At 39.6% G+C, this 24,673-nt stretch overlaps 1 protein-coding gene across 9 annotated transcripts in view; it reads left to right on the top strand.

Moving 5' to 3' along the window:
* Positions 1 to 517: 517 nt before the first annotated feature.
* The window catches only part of BCAS3 (BCAS3 microtubule associated cell migration factor), a 548,857-nt gene continuing 524,701 nt past the window's right edge, over positions 518 to 24,673 (top strand). For all 9 annotated transcript variants that reach the window (XM_075013784.1, XM_075013782.1, XM_075013780.1 and 6 more), the window contains exons 1-6: positions 518 to 564; positions 2,563 to 2,650; positions 4,918 to 4,972; positions 5,832 to 5,907; positions 8,419 to 8,525; positions 22,689 to 22,770. In XM_075013784.1, coding sequence (XP_074869885.1) covers positions 2,580 to 2,650; positions 4,918 to 4,972; positions 5,832 to 5,907; positions 8,419 to 8,525; positions 22,689 to 22,770 — 391 coding nt within the window. In that variant the 5' untranslated portion in view covers positions 518 to 564; positions 2,563 to 2,579. The remainder of the gene's footprint in view (positions 565 to 2,562; positions 2,651 to 4,917; positions 4,973 to 5,831; positions 5,908 to 8,418; positions 8,526 to 22,688; positions 22,771 to 24,673) is intronic.

The raw sequence follows: 24,673 nt of genomic DNA, 5'->3' as shown, positions 1-24,673 counted from the left end.
TTCGGTCCCGCCCTCGCGCTCATGTGCCAGCTGCCTCCCCCACTCCGTGACTACCCGCTCCAAGCCGGAGATGAGTGTCCTTCCTGCGGGTGGGCAGGGCGGCCCGAAGCGTTGCTATCCTCCTTCACGCCACTTCCGCCTGACTTCCGGGATTACATAACGAAGAAGCAACCGGTAACGTAGGAGGCGAGTCCCTGGATGGGGGCGGGGCTGAAGACTTTTTTCTGATTGGTCCGTGACTAACGGGCTGCTGGGTTTTGCCTCTATGCACGTGCGTTGGGGTCGGTGTCGTTCGTGGGGGCTCTCGCGAGATCTGGATGTAAACAAAGCTCCGCAGCGGCGCTCTGTTCTCTCAACCTAATTTGACCAGGGGGCGGGTGAGTTATATCAGCGGAGCCCCGCCCACGGCTCTATATGGGAGAATGGGATTGGGCGACAGCAGAGCGGGTCCTGCCTCTCCTGCCTGGTGATTGGATATGGGTGTAAGCGTGGTCTGGGTGACAGTCCCCGAGAGGTTCCCAGACACTGTCAGTGAGGAGCCAGGGCGAAGGAGGAACGCAGCAGGTAAGTGAGGCCGGAGAGGGGCAGGTGGGAATCGGGAGCGGGAGGGATAGAAAGGGAGGAGACTGGAGGGGGCGGGGGCGAGGGAAGGGGGGTGGGGGGGAAGGGGCAGGGGTAAGGGGGTGGGACGGGAGAAAAGGGAGGGAATGGGGCAGGGGAGAAGGGGTGGGATAAGAGAGAGGGCGTGGGAGTGGGGTAGGGGAAAAGGGTAGAGGTAAAGGGGAGGGTGTGGGAAGAAGGGACAGGGGTCGGGGTGGGGTGGGGAGGGGTGGGAGTGGGGCTGGCACGGGGCAGGGGTTGGTACAAGGGTGGGTCAGGGAGGAAAGGGCAAGGGCGGGGAAAGGGAGGCAGGGGCAGAAGATCAGGGGATGGGGGCAGAGAGGAAGGAGAAATGGATGGGGAGAAGTAATGGGAGTAGGGTGGAAAGGAAACAGCCAAGGTAGGGATGGTAAGAAGGAGAAGGGCTAGGAAGGAAGGGTGGAAGGTAATGGGGCATGGCAGGAAGAGGAGTGGTCTGGGTAAGGTCGATGGAAGAGTGGTGGTGTAAGGGGAGGAAAAAAAGGGGTGGGAAAAGAGGGAGGAGTGGTGGGAGTTGGGGGAGGAGGGGGAAGGGTCTGGGAAAAGGTGATGGGGTGGAGGAGGCTGGAGGGATTAGGAGTGAGGTTAATGTGAGACAGAAGGAAAAATAGAAGATCTCTGAGTAAGGAGGAGGAAGACAAATTGTACTGGTCTGGTGAATTTCTGTACCTGAGTGGCAATTTGGAGATCACAAGTGGGTGAGAATAGTCAGCAGTGCATTTGTACAACTGCTCAGAAGAGATTCCATTGCCACCCAGCTGATTAGCAAAGTGTCCACAGCTAGGCTTGTTTCTCCTGGGGGTGTACATTAGCATATGCCTCAGTGCACATAACAAAATTTTATTCTGCAAATGTATGGAAAAAGTTTGCACATGAACAGAAAATATGAGAGGGAACACTGCTGGTCACATTCAGTCTCCTGCCCCTAGGATTGCCAGTGAGGATTCTCCAGACTAAACTGGTGATTCCCAAAAGTCAGGCACTTCAGAGTCTTTTCCACTTTGGGACTCTGGTGACACAAGAGCCCGAGTTTCTTTGCAGCTAGCAGTGCTCATGGCTCAATGATAGATGTACCACTGGGCTAGGAAGAACTCCTCTCCTCTGTCTGTGAGATTGTAAAATTTTGGAGCATAAATCCTGATTATACTTTAGTCAAAGGTGTCAGGCTCTCATCTTATGATTTTATTTCCTGTACGAAGTACCATGTACACACAAAACACTACATAATGACTACTTCCTCAAATAATGTAGTTGCAGGACCTGAATCTGACTTTGTTGTTGTTGTTGCTAAGTGGATGATAGAAGCTGTTGGGAGGTGGACTTGTGATACTTACTGGTGTCTGGTCAGTGCCTTTTGACTTGTGGATTAAACTGTTTTGTTTTTCTACCCCAGAGAACTGATTTGAATTGTTCTGAACAACTAAAAGCAGAATGCTTTTGTTTTATGAAATCTTATTCATTGGTTTTAACTTCATCCTCTGTGATTACCTCCTGAATGTCATGTTTCCCAAGAGCATATTCAATGTCATTAAGTCTGTGTGTCTGTAATTTATGTGTTTATTCTTCCTGATGAGTTTCTCCTCGTGTAATGCAGTTAGTATGTGTGTAATATTTGTTGTTGTATTTATTTTTCCTATGATGTTGGTGTATATATGAGTTTATATAGTATGTAGTTACTTGAAATAAAACTAATTTTATCATGCAAGATTTTGTTTTCCATTTTTTCCCCTTTGGTTTAAACTGGGATATTGCCCAGTGTAGAACACTGTTTAAACAATGCCACTGGTGGGTATAGTGATTTAGATGTATCTGAGGGAACGGCTCTTCCTTGTGAAGAGCTTACAGTTAACCTAGATAAACTTACTAACATAAATTAATTATTTCTCTGTGAATGATTATTTAAAAAAAATCTACTGCCCATAGGTATCTGCAGAGCAGCAATGGCAACAGAATCTCCTCGCCGCCCTAGCCGATGTACTGGGGGAGTTGTGGTTCGTCCACAGGCTGTCACGTAAGCACGTTTTTAGATGACCTGTTACCTTTGTTTGAAATCCCTAGCATGTTCCTTTGCAATATGTGTATAGCACTAATGAAGTCTTCTCAAAATCAGCAGCAGCTTCCTGTCATAGACAGTACAATGTTGTTGTGCTTAGTATTTTCCAGCAAAAGAAAATAAATACATCTTTTGAGATTTACACGATGGTGCACAACAGGCATTCTCTTTGAAAGGGATACATTTAAGATTGGTAGGCCAAAGTGTTCCTCAGTCTTACACGTTACAGGGTTGATGTGTGAATAGATTTACCCTATTTTAACTTTCAAAAAAGAAAGCACCTGACAGGTAGTGTAGCTGTATCAGTATCTACCAACTCACATTGTATTAATGTGTTATAGTATAGAGAGGGCATTAATACAAAGCGATTTGGTAGATACTGAAACAGATACACTCCTTTTCAGAGGTGTCCTCTTTTTTGAAAGTTCAAATATGGTAACTCTATGATTGAACACTTTGTAAATCAACAAGAAAAGATGGTAAAACGTGTTTTGCTTGCTAAACAAACTGCCTACGAGATACAACTGAATGATTTAAAAAACACTTGTGGTTCATGGACATTTGTAGATTTATTTTTCATCTGCTGTCTCTGTTACATTCTTCATATTAGAAGGTAATAAAAGATCCTGTTAGCTGCATTGCCTCATTAAGGCTGCAGCCACACTGTATCTGTAACTCAAAATAACTTACACAAGTTGCACAACAAATTGCCTAATTCATTTCAAGTTAAATTATTTTGAACTTATAAGTGGCTATTTCAATGTTGCTGCTACCTCTCATACAAGGTATGGTGAGGGGTACCAGAACCAGAATACCTTGCTCTAAATAGCACTGCTACTTTGAGCATGGTGTTTAGCCGTGGAGTTCCTATTTTGGGATACATTTGTGTAGCTATAGCCTAAGTGGGTTGTTGTGGATTTCAGTGTATGGCTTGCTCAGGAGAACAGAGAAGACGAGTACAGAGAAGGTTAAAAAAACCAGTGTAGTTACATGTGTTCCTCTAAAATAGTGTACGTAATAGTCTTTCTTGCCTTTACTAGGTCTCATTAAGTTTTCCCTATTGATATGTGGTGGAACTTTTTCAATTGTAGTATCTAGAAAACTTTTGGAGTCTTGCCTTTGCCTGTCATAAGTTCTTTTGTAGAAGAATAAGTGAAATTTTCTCAGTGGTGGCATTATGTTGCTGAATAGTTTTTGTGCTGTGGTACTGCATTGATATGTTGTGTAATTTTTTTTGCAACTTGTACTTTATTTGTAAGAGCTGACAACATAAACAATGGTAGTGATGGAGGTGGCTGTCTATTTAGAACTCAAGATTCACTTGATTTTAGCAGGAATAAATAAAATACAGCTGTTTCTGTAACTCTGAGTTGCATAAACAACTGTGTCTTTGTAACTCAAGCTAAAAGAGAAATCCGCTATAAGAATATTTGATTATGTGCTTTTTGTGTGGTATTTTCTAAGTTATGTTTGCCCAAATGCCACATCTCAAATATGGGTACATCACTCATCTTTTATCTCAGAACTGAACTCTTTTTTTTTTTTTTTTTGTTTGTAGCTTGTTACAGACTTGAATCGCCTGTTCTCATTTTCAATTCATAGATAATCATCAAAATGGCAGAACATATTAAAAATCCACAAAAATGACAAATGTGTGCAACAGAGGAGCTATCTTCAGGGGTACTTCTACTATTGATTTACCAGTTACCCTGCTTTAAAAACTAATTTGATGTTTCAGAGGGTTTTTTTTTTTTTAAATTAAGTGCATCAAAGAAATTCTCACAGAAGTTCTTAGCCTTCAGCATTCAGCCTGCTAACTATTGCTTAATTTCTTTCCAAGAGGTTCAGCGCACATAAACGGAAGGAAACATTTCCAAAGCATGCCTGCTTGCTTATGCATTAAAGGTATTCTTTGGAATGCATCAGCACACGTTTATGCAATAAAGATATTACCACTTTGTTAAAACTGTTTTACGTAAAGAATGATGATATTTTAATTATCCTGTGGAATAGAAAAGTTTACAGAGGGACAGAGATCATGACCTGGCCACCTGTCAAGGCAAATGTAATTTTCTGTGCAATTACCCATTTAGTTGCCAATCATTATTTTACAGATAATCTAAACCAAAATATAGCCAGAATAATTTTTCCTCAGTGTTATGTAGCAGTTAATATTTTTATGTCTGTATTTAAACTTCCATATTAATTATGGATTTCTTTTCCAGGGAACAGTCATATATGGAAAGTGTTGTTACATTTCTTCAAGATGTTGTGCCACAGGTGAGTGTAAACTATTTCACAGAGACTAAAAAACAAATAAACAAAAGCCAGTACTCCCTCTTCACAGTGCTAGTAATGCATGTAGGTAAGTAGCCACTAAATAATGATATTCTGGTTCAATTTACACACAGGACAAAGACGAAAAACCCTGTTTTGTCAACAAAACTGTCTAGTGTGACCGTAGCCAGAGTGTTTGGAAACATCAAGAAGATTCATTCCAACATCTCTTTGTACCTCATCCCTTGTAGGGCATCTGTAGAATGTATCTAACTTAAGTATGGATTTGTTTTGCTTGGGTTACAGTGCATTCTCTTTCAAACTTAAATCTGTTGGTTGTATTAAAATCATCATGTGTACAATTTAAAATGTTGCAGTAGGAATGAGCCTCTGTATTTGCAGCCATGCTTCTAAAATTTTTAAGAAGGTCAAAAAGGAACTGAAAGAATAAACATAGCTCTCGGTAAAGATCTTCTGTTTTAAAAATAATTTAAACTGACAAAACCAAGGATTACAGAAAAAACTGTCTTCTGTTCCAGCCACTTTAATACAAGGCTTGTATTTCTTAGAAGCCAGTTGGTTTTTATTTCTTGTATCCAAAAAGTCTTTTGTTGTGTATATCTTGCCACTTTTGGTTTAGTAAGTGTTGCTAGACTACTTGAATCATATTTAATATTAAATGTGTTGAGAAGGGAACCACTCATCTCCTAAACCTCCCAGAAATACTGAGAGCATAAGATATGTGCAACAAGTGGTGGTGTTTTTTGTTTTTTTAATTACCTGATGTTCTGCACACAGAAAGCAAAAAATAAATGTTATACTTTTTTTTTTCTTTTCTCCCTTTCCCTCTCTCTTTGTGCAGGCATACATTGGTACTCAAGCAACAGAAGAAAAAGAAAAAATAGTCTGGGTCAGATTTGAAAATTCAGATTTAAATGGTATGGTTTCATTTTATTTTTTCAGTTTTAATTTTGTATCTTTTGGGCCCATATAGAATATTTTTAAGCTAGCAAAATTTAAAAAACATATACTACAGATAAAAGTTGACTCAGACAGAATTTCTTTATCCCTCCTTACTAACCAGTTCTTGTATCAAATCCTGAGTGAAAAAGACAGGTCTTTACTCAGCTGATTTCTTGAAATGTGCTTTGAAGGTGAGCAGATTCTGGTTTTGTAGGCTTTATGAGATAGAGCAAAGCCCCTGGGCCTCTCACAATCAAGATCAGTTAAAAACCAGCCATGGGGTTGAGCGTAGTGCATGTACTCAGAGGTTTGTAGCTTAAATCGCCTGATTATTTCTCACAGTGGCTTCATGCATACATACTGCATGGCTGCAGTGTCAAAATAGACCTTTGTATTACCCAGCAGTAGAGCGTTGTCAAGGCAGATGAGCAGTAACCTAACTCCATCTTTTATCTTGCTGAGAAGGGAAAAAATTGAATATGGATGTATTTGCCTCTTTTTTTGGAGGCTGTTGAATCAGCTTGGAGAACTGACTTGGACTCTCACACAGTCATTGCAGTCTTTGTGCCTTACTTAAGCTTATAGCCATATTAAAAGGTGCAGAGGAAGTTAGCTTTTCAGTTAAGACATCAGCTGTTTTGCCTCCATCTTCTCAACAACATTTGTCAAACAAGGAAGATTAGAAACTATGTGGTAGGTGATGGGACTTCAGTATGTGGTGAATGAGGGTCATATGACCACTTGCTTGAATGAATCCAATATCTTGGTCTCCCCATGTGGAGCTGTTAACAATGTACATGAATGGTGGGCAACCTGCAGACCGCATGTGGCCCATCAGGGTAATATGATTATGGGTCCCAAGATATTTTATGGATGTTGACCATCCACAGGCACTGCCCTCCCCCCCCAACCTACAGGTCCCACTGATCAGCAATGGGGAACTGTGGCCACTGGGAGCTGCAATAGGCAGTGCCTGCATGTCGTCAACATCAACAAAAGGTTTCTCGACCACTATCAAATTACCCTGATGGGCCTCCCGTGGTCCGCGAGCTGCAGGTTGCTCACCACTGATGTACATCAGTTTGCTTTTATTAGCAGTGGATATCTAAATCTGTCCTCCAGGCCATAGGCTGCAGCTCTTCAAATGCTTTCAGAAACTCCTGAGGTTTGCTGCCACCTCAGTGTCCTCCTCCCTACCCCTGTGGTAAAGGCTTACTCTGATCCAAGATGGGACATGAATGAGAATCTTTATGTCCTGGCAAGTCTTCTGACCTATGGTTGTTGGAATAGCACAAAGGTTTCTAGTTCACAAATTTACCAATGTTTGAGATGGAAAAACCCCGTTAAATTAGCTTGTATATCTCACTGCTTGATGCTCAAGGCCAGTGTGTGATTTTATAGAGCATTCACTACTTCCCAATGTTTGCTGCAGTATAATGGAAAATGTAATGCATTCAATCAAACCTTTACTTTTCATATTCACTCTAATTTAACCTTTGTTCAGTTTAATCTTAATTGTTGTTATACTCTTGTCCCATCCTGAAGAGGTCTTCCCTCTACCCGAAGTTTACCTGTTTTTAGAAGGTTGTGCTTCTTTCTAACGTTAGGGTAGAGCAGCCTTAGCCAAGATACAATCATTTGTTTGTTTGAGTCTGTCTTGATATATTTTCTTTAGCGACTTCATATTTTAATGGGAATTCCTTTTTTCAGAGGGGCATTGTGAGCATTGGACAATATGTGTAAAAAGCTTAAATCATCAAAGGGCTACATAACCATAATCTTTGTTTATATTATTTTGTTGCTCCTTTGTGATTTTTTTTTTTCTTCTGATTTATCCATGTACCGTTACATGAGCTGTAAGCTACACTGCTGTCAGTTCATTTAGTTTTCCTAAATAAAAAGACTTATCTCTACTTAAATAGACCGGAGTGTTTCTGAATAAGTACTGAAGAAGAAATTACTGATCCCTCTATTTTCTGTCTGTACTCAGTTGCTCCATCTAAATTCACAAATAATTCCTGTTGCTAAGTAATCTTTCAATTAGCAGAATACTGTAGACTGCACGAATTTTTGTAAACTTGGGTTCAGAGTAGTAATAGTGAACTGTGAAGAGGCGCATTTACAGAATTTCATGGTGCTTATAGAAAAATCATTTGATTGTTGCTAATAATCACAGATTGTAGGCATATAGATACCTCTGAGTCCGCTCATCATAGCCTCCTTTTTATGTTGTGTAGGAAGTTTCCCATCATCACTCCCTCTAAATTGGTATTTTATAACCTCTCAGATAAAACACTCTATTTACAGAGAATATTTTTGTATGTAAGGAACATTTTTCATGAGTTAAAGATTAAAAGACACATTACTTCAGTTATAATATGGATTTAGAAAACTGTATCCAGTATTGCAGATATTAAACATAACTTGTCCTAACCGAATGTTTGTTTTGATTTTTTTTTTTTTTTTTTTTTTTAAATCCAATTTAGATACATCGAGGAATATGGAGTTTCATGAGATACATAGCACCGGCAATGAACCACCCTTGCTGCTAATAATTGGGTACAGTGATGGAATACAGATCTGGAGCATACCTGTAAGTACATACTAACTCTGTCTTCAGAAAACAAGCCTCTTTGAGATGCTGTTTTTATGCCATTATTTAATGTTTCGTAATAGGCTAAATTACTTTAAACAATAGGATGCAGCATATTTTGTGCCTGTAAAATAGTTTAACATAAGAATAATATTTGCTCACACTCTTAAATTTAAACTACCTATTTTAAATTTGATGTTAGTTTTCTTAATTTGGACACTTGCTGAGACAGTCATTTTTCAGAATGTGATTCGGAGAAGTGTGTAATATTATATAGCAGTTATGAATATAAAGGTGTGGGGAGGAAGCCCACCCTAAGACAGAAGGGTAAATTTAACTATTACATAAAAGATCATGAAAAGGTTTTTCTTTTCCCAGGAATGCAAGCATGACAATATTAACAGCATTTTACCATCACAATGTGTGTCTGTCATGTACATGATTTGCAATTATAATTTTATTAAAGTCTATATGTGCATGTGGATTTAATTTGTTCTGTCATAAGCAGCATGCAGTTTGTGTTTCAGAATGGTTTGAGCACATGGACTTAATTTGGGAAATTTTCTCCAAATTTTTTGAACTCAGAAAAAAGTTCAATACTGTATGTGATAAAATACTTAACTCATAAAATCTCCAATACCTTGTACTTCAGAATAAATCCAGTGAGCAACTGAGATGAAATTTATCTTCCTTGTAGAATACAGTGCCTTTCTGGAAAATATTTCTCTTTTTGTATTGCTCCCCGAGTGTGAGAGAGAGTAGTTTTTATGCTGCAGGCTACCTTTTAGGAAATGAAATGGAATTTTTTTTTTCTTTGAAAGTACTTTTGTGTTCCATCTTGGGAGCTGTGTTAAGGACTGACAATTTTGATTTACAGAGGGAGGCAGAACTGGAATTTTTCCTCACAATTTATATCTTTCCTGCTAAAAAGGAGGAAAAAAATTTTAAAAAGTTCAGCGACAGCAGTTTTGGGGATAAAATTAGAGACAATAATGAACCCTAATGTACTATATGTGGAATTTGGGGAACTAGCATATTATTTTAGATTTCCTGAGGAACTATAGTTATTTCTTGCATTCAAGCCTAATTGTGACTGGAACATTTGGATGCTGCTACTTAATTGTCTTTAAACCTTTAAAAAAGAAGTATGTGGTTATTTACTTGTTGAGTAAGGAAGTTGCTGAATTCTTATCAGCTATACTACGTGCAAAAGATGTTTGATACAATGAAAACTTGAAAAATCTTTGCATTCTTATACAAAACTTGTTTAAACCTTTCAGAAAAAAAATCACTGTGCTTTGTTCATCATGTGTATTTCAGAGAACAAACATTAGGTGTCACTAAGATATCAAGCTAAAATATAGTAGTGCTTCAGTAGTAGCAGGGATTCTAGCAGAACTCTGAACAAACAAGATAAAATAATGTACAGATAATGGCCGTGATCGCAGTTGATGATTTTCTGTAGCTTAACTGGTTTGAGCTTGCTCTGATGTATTTATTTAAACAGATAAGTGTTTACTGAAGGGTGTACAGAGGCATACACCTGGTTATGTGACATTGGACTTGTATGGGCTAATTTACAGTAGAATAGGTTAAGAGTTTGGGTCATCATCTGGCATGGGATCAGCTCTCTGCAGAGGTAGTATATTGCTGCCTTGTGCGTGAAGTGAGAGAGTGCCTTGTTTTCTTCTCAGCTGACCGTCTGTAGTTGAAGAAATGATTGTCTATGAAGGAAGCCATCTGTGGCTCATAACCAAAGGGTCTTATGTCTGGGGTGGAGGGGAGGGCAAGAGGGGTAGCATAGAAATTTCTTGGAGAACTCCGTTTTCCCTCTTTTGTGGGGGAGGGAGTCTATTTATTTTTGCCTATAGGTATCTGTTCAATCAATGACACATAACTACTAATTTCTTGTCTTTTGTGTCAATAAAGCAGTCTCCACAGCAGCCAGTCTGCATGTTTTTTCCAATGTATTTCACTAGTGAACATTTTCTATTTCTTTTTCATGTTAGTCTACTAAAAAGAATAAGAAAATAAAACTATGAAATCATAAAACCTATTGATATGGCTTATTTTTGTATAAGGAAGCCCTTCACTAGCTCAGAAATAACTTGTTGAAAGCTGGAGACTGTATCCAAGTTTATATACAAGGTGTCCAGCTTTGAGAATGCTCAGCTTGGGGCAGGGCACAGGCTGTCAAAGTAACACCTGTTCTAATACTGCAAACTGTGTTCTGACCATGTATGAATTTAGTCTCAAAGTGAGGATATTCATTGCTTTGCAGACTCGGGTAAGTGACCGACTGACTCTTTTTGGAGCATGTTCACAATGAGTTTGAAATCCGTTACCTGGAAGTGGTGTTTGGTACATGTGTCTTGGCAGTGTGAGTCACTGTATCTGGGACAGATGTCAGGAGGCTTGCAGTGCTTCAGGGTATCAGCTCTCCAGCAGCATTTGAGGCCACTAAGCAAGAGAGAAATATTTTGGAACAAATGTGGAAACATGTATTATTTGTGTGCTTTGTGAAGGAGAGTGGCACCACTTGGAAGTTTCTAGGTCTTAGAAGTCAGAATCCAGAGGCAAGCCTTTCCTGACTAATTGATTTGTGCTTTGAGGTGCTATAGTGACCCATCATACATTTTGGTACATAGGTTAGATATATTACAAAAGAGAAGTCCAGTGTGGTTTCTTTAGGATCAGTCATTGGCAATTTGGTCAAAAAGGTTTATATGCTATGGAGATAGAAGGGTGAGTGTTATACAAAGTTGAGGTGGAATTTGAAGAATTACATCATTTCTTTAATTGGGCAGGTGTCAGTGGTATGTATTCTTGATTGAAATTAAGTCTTCACTGTTGTCGGGGAGAGGCAGGGAAGAGTACCAGCTACTGAATTATCATCTCTACTTCCTGCAGCAGCTATAATTTTCCTTTGAGGCGTCCTCTTCATACATCTTGTGAGATCTGATAAGATCACACCCAAGGATCATGTAGTTGCAGATCATATGAATAATACTGCCCACTTACAGATGTTTGACAATATAGTGTTGGTATGCTTTTATTCCTTGGTGTTCATATAATCCATAGTGTGATTCTTCCCTCTTTCCCCTGCCCCCAGTTTTTTGCAAACTTTGGTATTCTGTGGAGTGGGGATTTATGTAGGAAACTTGCAAGAAGAATGGGCGCAGCATAATCTATGCTTGCTTACCCTCTTCCCGCTGCTTTTTAGGGTCCTGGTACAAAAAGAATGGGCAGTTAAGTGTCAAAGTGGCCTTATACACAAAGTTATGCCATTCCCTTGATGAATGCACGTGTCCCGTGTATTTACCATTTCTACATCATCTTAGGGCTTGACTACACTGCAGTTGGGGCACGCCTCCCAGAGTGGATGGGCAGACATGCCAGCTCAGCTTCACGTAGCATGCTAAAAATATCAATGTTGACTGTGGTTTGGTTGCGGGTACAAGCTAGCCACTCGAATAGGGCCCTGGAGGGTCAGGCTGGCTTTTACCGGGCAGCTAGTTTAGCCTCTGCTTGTGTTGCAGTGTCCGCACTTCAATTTTAGTACTCTAGCTCCAGAAATCTGAAAAGAGAAATCAGTAAGATTTTAGTATGTAGAACCTCTTAGATTTAAGAAGCAGTGGTTCCTAGCTCTAAGGCTGCATCTACATTACCTTCCCCTTTCGGAGGAGGAATGCAAATGAGGGGAGATCAGAAATGCAAATGAAGCACTGATTTACAAAATCTGGCACCTCATTTGCATAATCTCTTCCCATCATGTTTCCGAAAAAGACTTTTCCAAAACCAAAAACAGCGGTATAGATGGGGTTCCTTCAGACAAACAAAACAAAACAGTTTTTGAAAGAACCCTTCTTCCTATTTTGTTTCAGAGAGAGGGGTTCTTTTGAAAATGGGCTTTTTTGTGAAGGAACCCTGTCTACACAGCTGTTTTTGTTTTCAGAAAAGTCTCTTCCTGAAACATGATTGGAAGAGATGCAGATGAGGCATGATATTTTGTAAATCAGTGCTTCATTTGTATTTTCAATTTCCCTCATTTGCATTCCTCCCCTGAAAAGGGAATGTAATGTAGCTGTAGCCTAGTGAAAACCTTCACTCTGAGGCTATCTTATGTAAGACTGTGCTGTCTTTCCTCAGTTAGCTGCACCCTTATTCGGCACATAATAAAATAGCATGCTGCAGGCAGCCCAGTTTGTGTCCGAGTGATTATGAAGTGTTTATGACAGCTACTAAGCTGACACTCTCCATAATGGTGTTACATTGACTTCTAAACACCTTTGCAGTCTGCCTCCAGGAGTTTGTGTATGTGTCTGCAGTGTGAGTGGTTTTACATGAACATTTCCTTGGAGTAAGATCTTTGACTACAGAAGTGTTACTTGCAAATGGAAGATCCCATTTGATCTGCTTCAGAGTACTGAAATAATGTTTGGACTGCTGGGTGCTGAAGTAATGGCTGGAGTTCTGTGGTGTAATGTCTAAATCTGTCTCGCATAAGATGCGGAAGGTATCCATCCAGACTAGCTGTCTTTGATCTTTTGTTTTGAAATGGGGGTGGGAAGGTTAAAAGTCTTTTTGAAGTACGCCTTTCAAAATGGGAAGAAATCTGGGATTATACAAAAGTAATGAGTACAAGTTCCTATTCAGTAATTGTGCAGTGTGGTTTTGTGTTGTGTTTGGAATTTGTTTTCCCTTTGCCCCTAGTCTTGTATTTCAAATATAGTGTCAGAACCAGAAAGCAGTTGGAATTGGTTTCTGCTTAATGTGGTTTACAAGAATCTGTTTTAGATAGTTGTTCCTATACACAGAAATGGATTTTGGCTGCTTTTGTGGGTGATAACTTTTATTTATTGTACACAAGAGGCTTCAGAAGTAGAAAGTGACATGAATTGAGTCTTTTCTCTTCAGTTAGAACACAGTTATTGGGCTTTAATTTTCATAAATGAGGAATTTTATTGACTGTTCAAAGGGTACTGCGTAATAGCAAACATAACATTTAAATAACGCTGTTGAAAAGGTTGTGGTACAGTGCTACTACTTCAAACTCTTGGTATGGCAGCTCATGTAGATTATATCCACTGATTAGACACCCTTCTGTGAATTATTTTCCATTTTTTCACTTCTCCAAAAGCTGTACATGATGGTGGCTGGGAAAACAAAATCCATTCCTCCCCCCAGTTTACTCAATGCTGGTAAAAGGGTGAATTACTTATGAGGGAGGATACTAATTACAAATGAAATGCTTTCTTGCCAGCTTGTTCTGACCGCAGGCTCTTGGGACCTGAACAGTCTTCCCCACTGTGGAGAACATGCTGCAGGTTTTCAGCAGACACATAGTCTCACATTTTTCTAAGATATGTAACCCTTAAAAGCACTAGAAGACTTGGAGGTGGGCATAGGGACAGGGTCTGGGCTAATAATTTTCAGAGGTTGTTTGTTTGTTTGTTTGTTTTTTCCATACAGCAGCTTTTTTGAGCTATGTAAGGTTTTAAAAGAGTACTGGTTCTAATACACAACTTGCCCAGCCAGTTGTGTTCAAAAGCTAAGTGACTTACAATGTAACATCCCTACAGCAAACTGTTTGACAGATGGAATGGTAGCATCAATAGGTTTTTGTCTGTGCCTCCACTGCTAAAAAAGGCTCTCTGTAACTGAAGTAACAAACACACGTGAGCCATCTCAAGGCCTTCTAGTTTTATTGGGGTGCAAGGCTTCCCCTAGTTGACTGTGGTGAGTTTACCGTTGGATAAAACTGTAGTGCCCGCTTTTAACTGTTTTAACCTCGGGATAGCTTGAATATGTTAGCTACTCCAAGGTAAAAAACCTGTTTGAACAGTGAAAATAAAGTTCAGGGACTCCTCCTTGGTTAGAGAGCAAAGCCAGAAAGCAGAGCCTTGAAGTACCTTTTGACCTGTATCCTGATGGCTCCCCGCACACCTGTTTCTTTTCTTTTCTTCTTGTAGGTAATGAGGGAAGGGGTAAGGAAATACTGTTCCAAATTACAGCCGCGTATGTAGTGAGCAGGTTGAGCATGTTACACCTCCTCAAAACATGTTACACTTACGAGGGGAAGGTTGATGCATATGTCACCAAATACATTAGCAAATTGCTTAACTACTCTTCATACTTCATTTTGTATCTTTCAAGGAGGATGCATTTTTAACATTTCATTCAGTGAACAGCATAGTATTGTGTACTGTGTTTTGGAAATCACTACTGTTCCATTCTCTAAGCAAAGGGAGTACACACACCTGGCATAAAGAAAGTTTATACCGAATGGGGCAGATGAGAAGGGTAGCTTCACTCCAACTGACTGTTGCAAACAGCTATTGTACAGTGTACATTTATATTTACGTCACACATCCTTGCAGAGTCTCATGTTAAAATGTTAATATGCCGAGGAGAAGTATCTGTTTCTCCAAAGGGCTGTGTCTGGTGCAGGGGGATGGGAAGGCAGTTTCATTTTAAGACACAAACGGTGTCTGGATATGTCTCCACTGGATACACCTAATAGTGATGCATACCATACTCCCACTGTATGCTCCTTATGTAGTGAACTACATAAATAAGCAGCACCTCTTCATCTACTTTCCTGCTTTTAGCAATGTAGCATCCCTCTGCCTCCCCAATATTGGAGCCTTTCCCTGCCACAGGGAGCTGCCGGAGCCTTTCCCTGCCGCAATGAAGGACTCCAGCAGTGGGGAAAGGCTCAAAAGGGTGGAAACAGCAAAGAAGTGTTCCGGCAGCTCCCCGTGGTCGTCCCATGCCAAAGCCTTTCTCTGCTGAGTATAGTTTCACACTAAAGTGTGAGCACAGCTTGTTTTGTTCTATAGCGTGCAGCCACACGTATCCTGGACACCACTGCCAGGAGTGTGCAGGGCAGACATGCCCTTTGTTACTAATCATGGTTTGGGTTCTGAAAACAAACAAAAATTTTACAAATCTGATTTAATTTTGCATCCTAAAGACTTATTTGTCCACTTACGCAAGAAAAATGAGTAGTAAGTTTCCAGCTTTTTTGCTTTCTATTGCCATACTTTTGCCTGAGGGAAAAGTAATTCAGCTGTTATCATTAGAGAGATCAGTTATTTTTCTGAAAGCTAAAATCCTGGCTGCATTCTCCCTCTCCTTTTCAAGTATCTTGTTTGATAGTATTCTTCTACTTGAAGTGGATTATGTCACAGAGTAGTTCATAGGGATCTCAATAATAATTCAGGTTTTCAGAGAAGGTGGAGATTCATTTTCATACAAAATGATCATAATTCAAAACAACATACAAAACCAAAAGGGTAGATTTCTGATACCTTACCCAACATTTTCACTAAGCATTAGTATAACAGTGCTGTTGTTATATACAAACAACTTGCCTTTTTATTTTGTGTCAAATTTCTAATTAATTTTTTTTTCTCGGTCTTTTTGTTTGGTGTATGTTTGGCCCTTTTTTGGTAATTTGAAACCTATTTTCTGTGGTAGGAAAACATTCTTTTCCTTTAGAGTTTAACAAACCTTTTTGTTTTGTTATGGGTTGAAACTGGCATGGCTTAAACAGAAGTTTGTCATCAAAAATTAAGTAATCGTCCAGATTGACTCTTGCTCTGCTGTACTTACAAAGTAGTAGCCCAAAATGTCTAAGGGAAGAGGGGACGGTTTCACTCCCTTTCCTCAATCTGTTCTCCTATCAGGAGAAAGGAACCAGAGGGAATTGAACTCAAGTCTGATGGATTCTTTGCTTGCACTCTTGTGTAGAGAAGGGAGGCATTAAAAATGCAATCAACCTGTGTCTTGACTCCTTGGACTGTGGAAGCTGCAAAGTCCCACCACACCAGCTTGCTGCCATCATTTTTGATTCACCCTTTCAATAGACAGAGTACCTGAGGCTGCTTTTAAAGCTTCATTTTCAATTCTTAAAACCTGTTTGGAAATGTTCCTGGCTTTTGCAATAGGAAAGATAACCTTTAAGATCTTGAAGGCTGCCACAGGGACTCACTACTTAGCTGGAGCAAATCCACAATGGCAGCCACAGGCAAGGTTTCTGTGCAGGTGCTTTTTGAAGTATTTAAAGTCTATTTATATTTTGTCTGTATTTGGAAGACTAGGTTGCTTGGGGGATTGGTAATGGGATGTGTAGCCTTTCACTTTCTGGTGTACAGCTCACAGCTAGCCTCATTTGGTGGTGAGAAAGTTAGCCATTCAGTGACTGTAATGACTTATGTGATGGTTTGTCTCAGTCTAGTTTCTAGCTGGATAGGTTTCCAAGTTAGAAAATCTTGTTCCTCTTTGTTGGCGAGGAGATAAGGAATTGGTGGGGATGTGCAGCGGCAGTCAAAAAAACTAACAATGGTGGGATATCATTAGGAAAACGGAGAGGTAAGACAGAAAATACCATATTGCCTGTGGGCGAATCCATGGTATGCCCACATATTGAGTATTGGTTGATTGTCCTATCTCAAAAAAACATATTGGAATTTTAAAAAGGCACAGAAAATGGCAACAAAATGATTAGGAGCATGGGACAGCTTCCACATAGTGAGAGAGTAATAAGACTGGGATTTCTCAACTTGGAAAAATGGTCTATACCAGTGGTGCCCCAGAGGAGTTCAGTGATCTCCACGCTTGTGGTTGTTGTCATCTTTCTATATTCACCACATTATATTATACAAACTTTGTAGAGCCAGGTTCTCCCAGCCTCTCATTTCCCCGACTCTAAATATATGCCATTTTCCAGAGCTAGGCACCCCTAGCCTTCCCCCCATTGTAACTCAGTGACGGCGACTCACCAGAGCCCCTGGAGCTGCCGCTGGGGCTGCTGCTGCCACCATGTGCTTCTCCCACCAAGCGGTGGGGCATGCGTGCAGAGTGGGCAGATGGCACTCCCCACGTGTGGCTCTCAGGTGGAGCCGCACTTCACCAAGAGCCACATGTGGCTCAAGAGCTGCGGATTGGCCACCACCTGTCTTATGAGTTAGGTATGCATGCATTCACCACAATGCAGTGTCCTATCTGCCACATATGGCGAACGTATTGGACACCCCAGTCTGTACTGTCATGGCTTGTGTGAAGAAAGTAGATAATAAAGTTTTATTTACGCTTTCTCCTAACACAAAAACTAATGGCCACCAAATGAAATTAATAGGCAACGGATTTAAAATCAACAAAAGGAAGCATTTCTTCACGCAGCTCACTGTCAACTTGTGGAATTCTTTAACAGAGAATGTTGTGAAGCCCAAGACAATAACTGGTTCAAAAAACCTAGGTAAGTTCATCAATGACTTTTAGCTAAAATGGGCAAGGATGCAAAACAATGCTGTGAAATGTCACAAGCCTCTGTCTGCCAGAACCTGGGAATGAGTGACAGGGGATGGATCACTTGATTATGTTCAGTTCATTACCTACGAAGCTCATGACATTGTCCCTTGTCAGAAGACAGTATACTGGGCTGGAAGAACCATGGTTCTGACTGAGTACAGCTGTTATGAGACCATGCAAATATCACTTTCTTCTGGAGATGGTCCCTTCTGGTTAGGATTGACATATGTTAGAAGGGCAAGAGTGATAAAACTTTTACCTGTTCTGTGGAAAAATAAAAAATATTGATCTCCAGGGATGTTGAAGCAGGACCTTTTTACAAAGTGCAAAAACAATTAAAAAAGGTGGTTTTAGGTGGGACTAATCTGTTTGGAAACTCATTTGTTCTAATAGATAAATTATAAACTGCAAAGAGACCACAAAGGTTCCCCCTCTAAACAAACCTGCAGAGCACCCAGAATTTTACTGTTCTGTCATACATAATAACAACCTTCCTCTTGTACAACATCTTGGTTAGTAAAACACTTAAGTTGTTTTCAGCCTTACAGTTTCAAAGAAAGCTAAGGATTACCAACATTTCTGAAGTATCATGTGTCTATATTGTATCTGATCTTTGTGCTGCAATATGGTTGTTTTTTTTTTCCCCAGTTCTTAGAGAAACTTAATTTCAAATAAAAGATGACCAGGGTTTGACTAAACAAGGTGACTAATTTGTCATCTGTAATGGCATGACAAAATGTACAGGAAGGTGGGAGGACATTTTATAGTCAACCACAACATTTTTTGTTCTTTTTCCTCCAACCAAATTAGTTGAGCAACACGAGACCTGCCAAGTATGTGAACTGCACAGTGACACATATTTATCTAAACATTTTGATACTGAAAATTCGCATCTTCATCCTGTTTAAAGTAGGAGAGAAGGACATGCTGTGGTGTGGCGTGGGAGTTGGTAACATCTGAGTTCTAATGTTGGCTGTGCCGCTGACTCGGTGCCTATGAACAAGTCACTTCACCTTCTTTTGGTTTAGTTTTCCTTATCAATAAAATAGGAATAATACCTGCCTACCTTCCATAGTTGTGGAAGACTAGTAAATAAATGCTCATGCAACATATCAAAGAAAAAAACAGCATACCCATGGGGGATTTGGGTTGGGATTTTCAAGGAAGCCTAATGGATTCATGTGTCCTGCTACAAATGAGTTTAATTGGGATTTTGGCACCTAATTCCCTTATGCGTCTTTGAAAATCTTAGCTTTAAGTTTTACCCTCTCTTCACCATCCTAGACCAAATATGTACATGCATTTTGTAAATGTGTTATAGCTGAGAGCAGAAACTAAGTGGGTTTGGCCTCGTTAACTGTTTTTCACTGTTGGGTCTCTTAGGCTGTGTCTACGCTAGCTTCCAACTTCGAAGGGAGCATGGTAGGTAGAGTGTCGGGAGATTACTAATGAAGTGCTGCGGTGCATACACAGCACTTAATTAAGCTAATTCTCCCCTGCAGCAACTTCGAAGTGGCAAACTTCAAAGTGCCGGCCTGCGGGTAGCCCAGGCACTTCGAAGTACTGGTGGGTTAGCTGCAGCTACACTCAAGCCAGCACATCAAAGTTTGCGGCTTCAAAGTTGCCGTGGGAGAAAATTAGCTTAATGAAGTGCTGCGTATGCACCACAGCACTTCATTAGTTATCTCCCGACCCTCTAGTTACCATGCTCCCTTCGAAGTTGGGACCTAGCGTAGACACAGCCTTACTTTGTTCCACACTAGAGCTGATGTGCTGGCATGTTCAAAAAGTAGCACAAGGTGACTGAATTGGGTTATTATCATATGTGGATCACTTCTTCTGTGCTTATGTTAGTTCTTTCCTTTTTGTTTCATGTGTAGTCATTTGTGTGCATACTCATAAGTGAACCACTCTTTCATGGTTTTGGAAATAGAAGAAAACCCTTAACTGCCAATAATAATAGTTTCAGAATCTTACACTTTTCCACTTTTCCCTTTTTATAGAACTGGTTTGTTCCCACAGATACAAAACCTACTCCTACCTACATCTCTGTTTTTTATTTCCTCCCCACACCCCTCACTTTTTTACTTTCTCTAAGCTTCCTTTCTAACCAGAGGCATTGGTGCATTCTTCCATCTTACCTATTATGCTTGGGATAGGCGCTCCCTGTTCTCTCTTCCTTTTTCGTGACCCAAAACCAGAAACCTCATGACTCCTTAAAGAATGTAAATCTGAGGAGGAAGTAAGGAGGAGAGGATAGCTGCTCCAGTTTTGACTTTTGAACATTATCCAATCTGTTTGTTTGTATATAACTTGATTTCCAAGCTCTTCAGGGCAGGGCTCATGTCACGTGCTATAGGGGAAGCAGCACACTGTCCTCAAATAACTAATTGGTTAAATCTGAAATTATTCTGAATAAAGTAGAATAATTTAAAAATGTATTGTACAGGTATTGCTATTAAGTGGCAGAGCAGAATCCATGACATTGATAAATCTACACAGTAAAAAGAGCAGGAGAGATTAAAGATCTGAGTCTCCTCTTGTGAGTTTTATAGCCATCTAGTTCAGGAATAATGTTAATGACATAAATTGGTATTATTCTTGACTCATTCAGTGTGAGACTGGAATAGACCCCATGTTCCTGGGAAGAAAATATATGGACAAATATTTTTCTAAAATTTTGTCCTGTCGTGAATGTGATTTTAAATTGGAGAATAACAGTAAGTGGAAAACTGAAATTAAGGTGTCTGTATGTAATGCTTAACTATAAAAGGATGGAGTACTATCGGAAGCATCATATTTGCATATAAGAAATAGATGCTTTAAGGTTTCAGAGACGTAGCTGAGTTAGTCTGTATCTGCAAAAACAACGAGAAGTCCTGTGGCACCTTTACAGACTAACAGATTTTTTTGGAGCAGAAGCTTTCATGGGCAAAGAGTTACTTCGCCAGATTTATTCATCATGAAGTGGATCCTTCCCCACAAAAGCTTATGCTTCAATACACGCTCTAAGAGGGTAAGCAGCAGGTGCAGCAGTTTGTCACACACAATCTATAACAGTGGTGTCCATTAGAAATGTAAAGATCACCACAACCCCTTCTCCCCACCCCCTCAAGAGCCAGGCAGTCCCCACCGCACAAGCTGGTAGCAAATCTCCAGATCTGCCCCGGCTGGAGGCACTGCTGTGCCTGGGGCTGCTGCCACTGCACAAACCACACCTGGAGTCCTGCCAGCCAGGCTGCGTCGTGGCTGCTGGAGGAGCCGCCGCCGCCACCATGCACTTGTCCCACCAATTAGTGGGGTGCGTGTACAGAGCAGGCAGAGGGTGCTGTACGTATGCACCTCTAAGGAGCCACATTTCGAAAGCGTATTGGAGACTGCAGAGCTATAACAATGGTGACAAGCTGTAGTTAAGCAGTTGCAACGAAATGTGTGTCGGAGGTACTGGTTGTGATTTGTTGCTCAAATAGTAGTGGATTTTTATTTTTCCAACTTGTCATCTAAACTGCAGGAAGTAATTGAAGACATAAAAAGACATTTTAAAAAGATTGCGTTAGATTTATGGTTTAATATTTATCAAGTTATGAGGTCTTTCTTTCAAATTGTATGCATTTCTGATACTGTAAAATGCTTGTTTGGCAAACTGTCTTCCAAATATAGTATGCCAACATGTTGGTTAAATTTTTAGCTTCATTACATCTGTTTTAAGTTCTTAGTTATTTGGAAATGAGTTTCATAATGTTTGCCATTTTCCTTAAGTTTGACATTCCATATCGGATCCATTACCAAGCAGTTATGAAAATACATTGTGACCGACCATTTACAGGAAGTCTGGAAATTCTTCTTAAGTACTTCTGATTTAATCTTTTCAAGATTTCCATTAGTGACTGACAATTAGTTTGACTTCCTACTTTTGAAACAATTTTAACATTAATATTTCAAGTTCTCTGACCCTTTAAACCCAATATTTGATTCTCTTAATCAGAGATTAATTTGCCTCTGCTAATAAAACATGCAATGTGTAGAACAAACCCTCTGTTAATCTGTGGCCAAGTTGAGGGCTTGTATCTCCTGAAATGTGTACAGCATTCTTCGGAAAGTTGTATCACTCTATAATATTTTACATAGCCTAATGTAAGGCATGCGTTTCTTGATGTGAAGGACCTCTGTTACTATAATTTGTCAGTTACTTTTAAAGAGCTCTGAAATGTCTGCTATTGAGTAAGGGTATATAAAATTTAACTTTTGAGGGGCAGAGGTGGGTTTGAGTGTGCTTGGCTGGAAAGATCATCTCATTTCTATTCCAGCTTGCTATACAAAGTCTTGGGTAAGCCAAAGTTTAACTTAGTGTGTGACACATTTTAAGTTTGCTGAACACATATGGAAATTACTAAGGAAGTAAGAAGAAATGCTTCCCCTGAAATTTATTTCTAGTGAATTCCTTTTTGCCTCTGATTTGTTAATCCATGCCTAGCTCAGAAGAAAAGCTACAGCTCAACTAGGGGATCAACACACAGTTCTTGCACTAATTTAACTAAGTTTTTGAAAAGGTAATTAAATCAGTCAACTGCCTAATGTGCATGCAGTTGTATTGTTGCAAATGTGATTACATCCTAAGTATCTGTATAGTAATTAACCTGCAGACCCTTTATAGCTTCAACAACTATTAATAGGACATCATATGACACAAGAACCCCTTGAAACTCTGCAAAGTGGTTTAAACAGTGATCTTCGCAAGGCATGGAAAAACTTACGAAATGATATTTAATGAATTAGGTGTGGGAAGATGGAGGTTTTTATCATTTATTAAAACTAGTAATATTCTTTATGTTGTTTATAATTATTCAGATTAGTGGTGAAGCACAGGAACTCTTTTCTGTTCGACATGGTCCAGTTCGAGCTGCACGAATATTGCCAGCTCCACAAATTAGTAAGTATGTTGTTGTGACACAGTTCACAGCTATATGTATGGTTTTTTTTTTCTACCTATTGAATGAATCAAAATTTCTCTTCAAAAGCTTTACTTAAATTGATGTTTTACACTAGTATGTTAGTTTTCCATTTTTGAGAAACTTAGTTAAAAAGAGTGAATGTTTCAGAATAGTTTGTTTACTACTGTCACTATTCCTTGATTTTCTTTTTTTTTTTCTTTTCTAAGTCTGTTTGTTCCATGCTCCAGTTTTGACTTGGGGTCTGTTTCCCAGACTTCTTTTGTTACTTTGGTTATCTGACATGACACAGGATTGAAATATAATTTTGTTCACTGTTAAGAACTAATCAGTTGTCAGTACTAGAGACGCATAGGAGATGTTCTGTGATCTATGGACTCTTTTTTTTTTTTTTTCTCCCCACACTAGATTTTGGTCTCAGCTCTCAAAAATGTATATATCCTTTCCTAAATGCTTTTAATTTTCCATAACTTTGAAGCACTTTAGTTTTTAACTCCTGTTTTTAAGCTCGTGTTGCTTTATTAGCTCGAAGTGGGCTGTATTTATCAAATTTCATAGAACACTTCAGAATCTCTTCTGCTTTTCTTTTAAAATTATTAGTGGTAATCTAAAATACTTTTGGACGAGTGATTCTAGATAGTGTTTGTTTAAAACCACATCTCACATCATCTGAACAATGTTAGACTTAATACACTTAGGCTAAGGCTACACTACAGTTTTGAGTTTTGAGCCCGGTTTCTATTTTGGGATACAAATAGCAGGGCTATTTCATACAAAAGTTACCCGAAAGTTGGAAATAGCCCCTTATTTTGAACTGTGATGCAGTGTAGCCTGCACTTGGTTCGAAATAAGGTAACTCAAAATAAGTTACTTAACTTGTTTCAAGGTAGGGCCTTAGAATTATAGAATCATAGGACTAGCAGGAAGGTGGAATGGTCCCTTGCACTCAAGTGAGAACTAAGAATAATCTACACCATCTCTGACAAGTGTTTTTTCTAACCTGATTTTAAAAATCTCTGATGATGGAGGTTCCACTGCCTTACTAGGCCATTTATTGCAGTGCTAACTAATCTGGTGGTTAGAACATTTTTACACATCAATCCTAAACTGCCCTCATTGCAGTATAAGTCCATTGCTACTTGCCCTCTCCTCAGAGTTAAATGAGAAGGTTTGTTTTTTCTCCCTCCTTGTAGCAACTTCTTATGTACTTGAAAGCTGTTACCGTGTCCCTCTGTCTTCTTTTCTCCAGACTAAACAAACTCAGTTTCTTCAGTCTTTTCCTGTAAGTCATGTTTTATGGATTTTAATCATTTTTATTTCCGGACTTTCTCCAGTTTGTCCACATCTCTCTTGAAATGTGGCACCCAGAACTAGATTCACTAGTCCAGTTGAGGCGTAATCAGTGGGGAACAGAATGGAAGAATTCCTTTTTGTGCCTTCTTACAACCCTCTTTGCTAGTACCTCCCAGCATGATTTTTTTTTTTTTTTTTTTTGCCACAGTATTACACTGTTCTCTCATTAGGTTGTAATTCATTATGACTTTCTGCAGTAGTCTTTTACCATTTTATATGTGCACAACCAATTGTTTCCTTTTGAAGTGGAGTACTTCAGAATATCGCTCCAGTTAGTCCAGGTAATTTTGAATTGTAATCCTATCCTTTAAAGCACTTGCAACCCTTCCCTGTTTTGCTGACAAAGAGCATATAGAATGATGTGTAAGAGTGGAAGGCAGGGAAAAGTTTTAGTCAAGGACACTGAAGCAAACTCTTAGGAAAATTACAATGGGATTTTTAAGACCTACATAAGGGAGAAAAGAATTTTATTTTAAAAGTCTCATTCATAAAAATGCCACAGTTTTCAGTGAAGGAAAATTGAGAGAATAT

Source organism: Carettochelys insculpta, chromosome 19 (genome assembly GCF_033958435.1).
Source record: "Carettochelys insculpta isolate YL-2023 chromosome 19, ASM3395843v1, whole genome shotgun sequence".
NCBI lineage: Eukaryota > Metazoa > Chordata > Testudines > Carettochelyidae > Carettochelys > Carettochelys insculpta.
Note: the sequence above shows the minus strand (reverse complement) of the source record. Positions and strands in the feature narration are given on the sequence as shown.